At 38.3% G+C, this 8,364-nt stretch overlaps 1 protein-coding gene across 1 annotated transcript; it reads left to right on the top strand.

Annotated features, from left to right (window-relative positions):
* The first annotated feature begins 611 nt into the window (after nt 1-611).
* On the top strand, nt 612-2,186 carry LOC149169515 (aspartic proteinase nepenthesin-2-like). Its single transcript, XM_089427113.1, has one exon. The coding sequence runs from the start codon at nt 717-719 to the stop codon at nt 2,007-2,009; it is 1,293 nt and encodes a 430-aa protein (XP_089283239.1). The 5' UTR covers nt 612-716; the 3' UTR covers nt 2,010-2,186.
* The last annotated feature ends 6,178 nt before the right edge of the window (nt 2,187-8,364 follow it).

The raw sequence follows: 8,364 nt of genomic DNA, 5'->3' as shown, positions 1-8,364 counted from the left end.
CCCAAATTTCCGCAAAAACATCACCTCAGTTTAGATTAGACCTCAGCACAACACCAGACTGTACGTCTGCTCATCTTCTCCGATCTAGAGGCGGTTATATCTGGGAATCACTTTGTTTTTAACGATCAGAAGTTAGATTTTGTCTTTCAACAGCAACGCCACGCGCAGATCTTCAGTTCATACGCAACAGCAGCTCGCCAATGGATAACCACCTTAATATATGGGCCAACCTTCCTTCTACCTCCTACCAGCAAAACAAAAAACAAATAATATACGTGTTTGTCAAAGTCTAGGAAAGACGAAAATATAAAAAATCAATAGACATGTGTTGGTCAAATGCTAGGAAAGACGAAAATATAAAAAATCATGAAATGGTACTTTCTTCTGGTTATTATCGTAAAGAAATTAACGTCCCATATGCATGCACAGTCGCAAACCAGGTAACCAACCAAACAACAACAACTACCTCACCCACTTCTCATTTTCTATTTGCCCAACTGCGGGATCTTCTAAAGTTTCCTTTATTCTGGGCTATGAGTTCCTTCTATATATACATTATATATATACAAGGTATATATACATAACACTAAAGTATTGCATTCCATAATATGAGCTACTTCATAGCTTAAGATAATATCTATGTGATTACAAAGCATAAATTCTAGGTTTAGAAGTCCCAACTATAAAATTTCCTTCTCTTTGAGACCCAATTCATCATGAATTGCACCAAGAGAATTCTTCTGTTCATGGTGGTTGTATATTGTTTTTGTTGTCAGACAAAAGTATGCAGCCTTACTCATCGGAAATATTTCACCGTGGCCTTGAAGCGCAGGGATCTGCCTCCCATACATTCTCTAGCGAAAACAACATTGGAGTACAGTGTGAGAAGGAATATTGCCCAACAAAATCAGTTGGAGGCATTGCTCTATGTTAGTCGCAATGAATATATCGTGCAGTTGGGTTTGGGGACACCGCCAGTGAGTTTCCCAGCCATGATTGATACAGGCAGCGACCTAATATGGGCGCCCTGTAACGCAAACAGCTGCAATGGTAACTGTGGCCAGGTTTACTCACCATCTCAATCCTCAACTCCCACTAGGGTTTCTTGTAAGAATGAATTTTGTAAGGCACTCCCCTCTTCCTGCTCCGATGGTTGCAAGTACCATTATTCATATGGTTATGGCAACAGTTCCAGCAATGGTATTCTGTTGTCTGAGACCTTCACATTTGCTACAACAAGCAACACACAAGTCCCAGTTACAAATATTGCCTTTGGTTGTAGCTATGATATCCAAGGAATTCCTCAGGGTCTTGGCTTTGTGGGGCTTGGCAGGGGTCCATTATCATTGGTGTCTCAGCTAGGCCCAAAGATAAACCACAAGTTTTCCTATTGTTTGGTCTCCAACAATGGTGCTTCTGCCTCCAAAACGAGTCATCTGATTTTTGGAGATGTAGATGATTCAATTGCCTCTCAGATGAAGTCCACTCCTCTGGTGGAAAACCCATTCAAGAAGTCAGTTCCCTATTACTATTTGGGCTTAGATGGTATCAGTGTGGGTGGCCAATTGTTGGGTATTCCTAGAGGTGCTCTGGACTTTAAGTCTGATGGAAGTGGTGGCTTGGTTATTGATTCTGGGTCCCAGCTAACATATTTGGAGAGTGGAGTATACTATAGTCTGAAGAAGGCCTTGCAATCTGCAATCAGTCTTCCTCAGGCTGATGGCTCTAACCTGGGCCTTGATTTGTGTTATGACTTGTCATCTGCAGGAAATTCAGGTAACTTGCAATATCCAGACATAACTTTTCACTTTCAGAGAGGAGCTGATTTTGTTGTGCCCAAGGAAAATTATTTGGTGGAGGCAAACAGTAATGTCGTGTGTCTTACTATGGTTCCCAGTAAGCTGGGCTTCTCAATAGTAGGTTCCATACAACAGCAGAATTTTCACATATTGTACGATAACTCCAAGATGACTGTCTCCTTTGCACCTGCGAACTGCGCTGCCATGTAGAAAGAATCCACCATTTTCTTATTATGGTGTCATAGTGTTACATTGATTATATATAATAGAATTTTAGATATGTATTTCAGATTTATATCCAGAATTACATATACAGTAATAATGTAGTGATAGTTATAGAACCCATGCCTTGCCTTTATGTAATGTGCTCTACCTATTTGAAATATATGTTGGACGTTTCTGTGCCAGGTTTTTGGATCTAAGAAAACATGTTTCGTATCTATGTTCTGTGTTTACGGATCTGATATATGTTTGGTCGTTTCCATGAGTAAATTATCAAGGGTATCTTTGCAAAGGGAAGATAATAAGAATATATTTAGAGTATGTATGTTTTTTAGACTTAGCAGTTAAATTTTTGGGTGGAGGTGGGTTTTTCACAAACAATACACCAATTTAGTGTCTTGACATTAAAATTGGATAATAACCAGCATAGATCCATTTTAAGTACCCATCTAATATGAGTCCAGAGATCAAATTTCTTCTGTGCAACTTCTTTAGAGTGCAAAATATAATGTTATTTTTCATTGTTTAAAGTGTATTTTTAAATGCTAAATAAAATATATATAAGACCAAATAAAAGTTTTAATCATAAAAACTTAAATTTTTCATGATGTATACATAATTTTTTTAAATGATATAATATATAACATTAAAATAGATTTTCGAATAGTTTATTTATATCTCTTAAGAAATATTTTTGAAATATATAAGATTTAAACATCTTACACATTTTTTTAACTTCTAATTATTTTACACTATATTCATTTTTTTATTATAATAGACTTTATTTTTCTATTTATAACATAATTTTTATTTTTGTTTTAAAAGGAACCACTTCTAGACTCAATAATAATAATCTATCACATGTAATGTGAAGATAATGAAAATATATCCATATTTACATTGATAGAAGTATTTAGTTTGAAATAAGTTTTCAGTAATTTTAATTTAATAACTATTTATTTTGAAAAAAGTTTTCTATAATTTTAATTTAATTATTAATAATTATTAGATCTACATGGATGGTAGGGATTTCACCTTTATCCAATATTTTAAAATATTTTAAGCAATAGTGATATATCAAAAGTTGAGATTTATCTTAAAAATACTTATGGGCTTTTGAGTTTCTAATTAAATAAATTAATTAAAAAAATGCCATATCAACAAGTGTGGTATCAAAAGAGTTATGATTTTTTGGGCATGTGGTATTGATAACTCATAATATTCTAACAAAATCTATTTACGAATTAAAAATCTCCATAAAAATCTCCATAAAAATATAGCGATAAATCTTCATAATTAAAAATTTTATTGCATAGTTTTTTAAACATATATATGTTTAATTTATATATTAATTATTTTTATAATTATAATAATAATAATTTAAAATAAAATTATAATTTTATTAATTTTATGATTATTTTTTTATTAATGTGAAATTTATTATAATAAATATTTTGATGTTTATTATAAATTACAAATTATTTAATTTATACAACTACACTACTTTAAATATTTAAAGAGAAAAATAAAAAAATATATTTAAATTAGAAAATAATAATAATAATGTTTTCTATAAAATATTTTATAATAACAACTCTTTTTCCCATAAATAAATTTTAATTTTATATAAATAAATTTATTTAACTTTATATAAATAAATATTAAAAATAATTCAGGTGATTGTGATTCAAATTTCGTCTTTATTCTTCATTTAACATTAACTTTATATAAATATATATTAAGAATAGAATAAAAATTAACTTTATATAAATAAATATTAAGAATAATTCAGATGGTTGCGATTTAAATTTCCCCTTTATTCTTCATTTAGCAATAACTCTAGTTACCATACTTTAGATTTCATTTACATATATCATTTAATACTAATTCATATCATTATAATTTGACTATTATTTTTGTGTTGATGCTAATAATTTTTAACTAAAAAATAATGATTATTTTTTTCTATTATATTATATTAGTGTAAGTGGAGCTAGTTTATATCTATATCTATATATATATATAGGGAATTAGAGTTTCATATAAATGATGTCTAGGAATTAGAGTCTTATAGGTTAATTTGGTAAATGACTTATTATAATTTTTAAAAAGATTAGAGTCTCATAAAATATGAAAACAAAATAATATGAAAATGAGCACAATATTCATGCAAATGAGCACAACATCTACATAAATGAACACAAGATGTATCTTGGGATATTCTATAAGGGAGAAAACATATATGGAAGGTAAGGTTTATGTGCTTCTCTCTTTTATTTAGTTACGAGAATGCAAATACAAACAAAGGTACATTCATTATGGGGTTTCCTTTAACACTATGGATTGAATAGATACTATGAAATATTCTTCTTCCTTAATTATGCTCTCAAATCCCACTTCTAAAGATTTCTTTAAATATGGAGAAAATTCATTCATGGTTAGTCCCACATATGAATAATGGCGATTGAAATGGAATCTACTTGGTATCATGGTGGTCAACAAGGTAGGACAACTTGCGGGAGGCATAACTTTTGCATATGAGATCTGATTAAAGTGATTTTTACGCTACTAGAGAGGTATCATTGTGTAGAATAACATCAAGGGGCTAGGATATATGCTTCAAGAGTTTTAATCCTAAAAATTTTCTACCTCAAATTGGCTCTCGAAGATGTCATACCTCGACTTTTGCAAACTTGTACTTGCTATTAAATGGACCCTCCAAGATAATTCCTACAATTTTTCCACTCATAAAGTACTAAGATATATGAGAGATTATATAATGTTTCATTCTAGATCACACCTCCCCATTTAGGGAATATTTTGGTCCTCATAAGCTTTTACTACTTGAGGTTACGAAAGTTTTCCTCTACCTTCTCCCTAGAGTACCATTTTTTGTTGCTTGGAAGTTATCTTTTCAACCTAATCTACCAATGATCCAGGTGGATATTGGTGGCCACCCGCCAAGTCCACCTGGACCCCCACCATTGTCTTTCTCAGCATTTTCAGTTTCCTTAATTGTAGCACAACTTACTATTTTTAGCAGTTTTTCGGGTCCTGAACTTCCGGAGCCGTTTTGAGGCCCTAAACGACGTTTTTTGGGGAATCCAGGGGCAACACAAGTCCATGGAATGGACTAGTGTTGCTCGTTCCAACAATGATAATGCTCGGATAGATCTTTCTAATGAGCTATTGTACGCGTCAAACGGAGATCAGATGCCAAAGTTACGACCCCGGGAAGTTGATGTACCAACTTACCCCCAAACGGGGCCCACAGTTTGGCGTTTCATCTCCTAGGGTTAGGTTTTGGAATGTTAAGGGTTTTTCCATTGTTTCTCAACAATAAATAGGCCTTCGAGCCTCATTGTAACATAGTTCAGAGGCATGTAGCCATCACATCTCTTCTCAGAGATAAGCTACCATCGCCCTAGCTAGTTTATTTCCATTTCTGTTTGTAAGCATATTTCAGTATTTTCCATTAATGAAATGAAGTATTATTTCCGCTGCATCTTGGTGTATATGGTTATCTCTGTAATTTGTTGCGTTCCTGTTTAAATCCGGATCAGTGGTATCAGAGCGGTCTGCTTTTTCTCTGTTTTTCTTTGCATGTCCCCAACAAGGTCGGGATATAAGGAGTTAGGGCTTGAACTGGTTGAACCTTTGCAAGACCAGCCTCGCAAATCCCGACGGCCTCCCATGGCAGACGAGAAGAAAGACGAGGGGGCAGGAGATCCCATCAAAATCTTGCTCGAAGAAGCGCTCGAGCGACAACGGAACGCGATGATGGACAGCTTTGCACAGATCCTTCAGCGGCTACCCAAAAGCGGCGCATCGGCTTCCAGCAGCTCCTCTGGAAACGCCACACCCTTTAAGGTACAAGTTAATTTTGAAATCCCCATATTCGAGGGTCAGATAGACGCCGATGCCGTAGATAAATGGTTAAATCTGCTAGAGGGTTATTTTTCTGTTCATGAATTTTCGAGTCGGGAAAAGATTGTTTTTGCTCTTCTCAAAGCAGCCCCCCACGTCAAGGACTGGTGGGAAACCTACTGCGAGCAGAAGGATGAAAGTACTGGCTCACTATTTTCAGCCGCACCCACCTGGGATTCATTCCGGGATGCCATCAAGGAGCAGTACTACCCTGTCGGAAGCTATGAGGATGAATACATAAAGTGGACCACGCTGCGGCAGGGAAGGGACCAAGATGTGCCGGAGTTCACCAATCTTTTCCATACCCTTCGCACAAAGTTGGGTATCAAGGATTCGGAGCAACATTTGATACTCAAATACCGTGGCTGCCTGCACAAGTACATCCAGGAAGAAATACAGTTCCTAAACATCCCCTCGCTCGGCGCAGCATACCGGTATGCCGTCAAGGTCGAGCAGAAGTTTAAACAAAAGAAGCGAGACTTTGGATCTGCGAATCCAAAGCAGGGGAAAGGTGCCCCTAAACCACAGAACAAAGGACAAAGCCAAGGCGGGACAGCCCAAGACAACCAGCCGAAGCTGCAAGCAAAGAGCAACGCCGCGAAGCCGAGAAAGGACACTGGAAAATGGTGCGAGTTCCATAAGAGCTCCACTCACAACACAAGTGAGTGTCGGGCCAAGCAGTCACTGGTGGCTGAGCTAAAGGTTTCAGAATCAGATGCATGTTCCGACTCTGAGTCAGAACCCGATAAGGGGTATGAAAAAGGGAAGCAGATCATTGATGCGGATCCCAGCGCCACTGTTGCTACCGCAAAGATCCAGAAAAATGAACCCGAAGATCCAGAGGAGGAGGAGCGTCTCTTCCACTCCCAGATGTGGGTAAAGGGCTCCCCGATACAGTTCATTGTTGATAGCGGGAGTCAAAAGAACCTCATTTCGGCAGAGGTCGTGAAGCGGTTGGGCTTACCGACCACAGCACATCCACAACCATACACCATTGGGTGGCTTCACCAAGGGCGAGATCTTCGCGTGAGCCAGCAGTGTCGCCTTCCATACAACATCAAGCCCTTCACGGATGAGGTATTGTGTGACATTGCTCCCCTTGAAGTTTGTGATGTATTACTAGGACAACCATACTTGTGGAAGCGACATGCTGTGTATGAATCAAGGCCCCGTGCTATTATTATTACATTGGGAAATAAGTTGTTCAGGATACCAGAGGTAGCACCACCTGCCGCCATCTCTTTGATTACTGCAAAACAATGCAGTAAGATCATTTCCAAAACCAGGAAATTTGTTTTCCTGATGATACGCCCTCAAGGGAAGAAGAAGACAGTGGCCGCGGCCTCCAAACGGGGTCCCTCTGCACGGCAGCTACAGATGGACAAGATTGTGGAGGAGTACGAAGACATCTTCACCTCCCCGGCAGGGGTTCCTCTGCACTGTCAAGTCAAGCACTCCATCGATCTGACCCCAGGTGCGCCGCTACCCAATGGACCAATTTATCGGCGCTCCGTTCTGGAGAACAATGAAATCAAGAGGCAGATTCAGGAGCTCCTGCAGAAAGGTCACATCCATCCGAGTTCTTCGCCCTGTGGGAGCCCGATAGTGTTGGTACAGAAGAAGGATGGGACGTGGAGACTCTGTATTGACTATCGGGCGCTGAACAAGATCACTGTCCGTAATAGGTACCCGATCCCGCGGATTGATGACCTCCTAGACCAACTAAAGGGGGCGAAATATTTCAGCAAGATCGATCTGAAGTCAGGATATCACCAGGTACCAATTGAACCCTCAGATGTGTGGAAGACTGCCTTCAAATCCAAGGAGGGCCTCTTCGAATGGTTGGTCATGCCTTTCGGATTGACGAATGCTCCTGCAACCTTTATGAGGCTAATGGATGACATCTTGCGGCCATTCACCAACTCCTTTGTAGTAGTATACTTGGATGACATTCTGATCTTCAGCCAGAGTTGGGAAGAGCACCTCCAACACATCCGACAGGTTCTCCAAACACTGCGGCAACACAAGCTATGTGCCAATTTGGAGAAATGCACTTTTGGCATGACCGAGGTTCAGTATCTGGGATACATCATTGATGAACAGGGGGTGCATGTCGATCCAGCCAAGGTCCAAGTCATTCGGGATTGGCCCTCTCCAACCACTCTAACAGAGCTCCGCAGCTTTCTAGGTCTTGCCAACTTCTACCGCAGGTTTGTGTTGGGATTTTCTCATATTTCTTGGCCCTTGAGTCAAGTCACCAAGGGCGGGGCGAAAGCAAAATTCTTTTGGTCTGAATCTCAACAGAAGGCATTCAGGGAGTTGAAGGATCGCCTCTGCACGGCACCAGTGCTCGCGTTACCAGATTTACAACAACCATTTGAGGTCGAGACAGATGCCTCTGACTATGCTATTGGGG

The sequence above is a fragment of the Pinus tabuliformis genome, chromosome 4_2 (genome assembly GCF_031772625.1).
Source record: "Pinus tabuliformis cultivar Carrire ecotype Pingquan chromosome 4_2, CPIR1, whole genome shotgun sequence".
Classification (NCBI taxonomy): Eukaryota; Viridiplantae; Streptophyta; class Pinopsida; order Pinales; family Pinaceae; genus Pinus; species Pinus tabuliformis.
This window is presented reverse-complemented; position numbering and strand designations above follow the sequence as displayed.

What these genes read in the sequence shown, in the direction of transcription:
- LOC149169515 (XM_089427113.1), top strand. Translation starts at nt 717, where the DNA reads ATGAATTGCACCAAGAGAATTCTTCTGTTCATGGTGGTTGTATATTGT.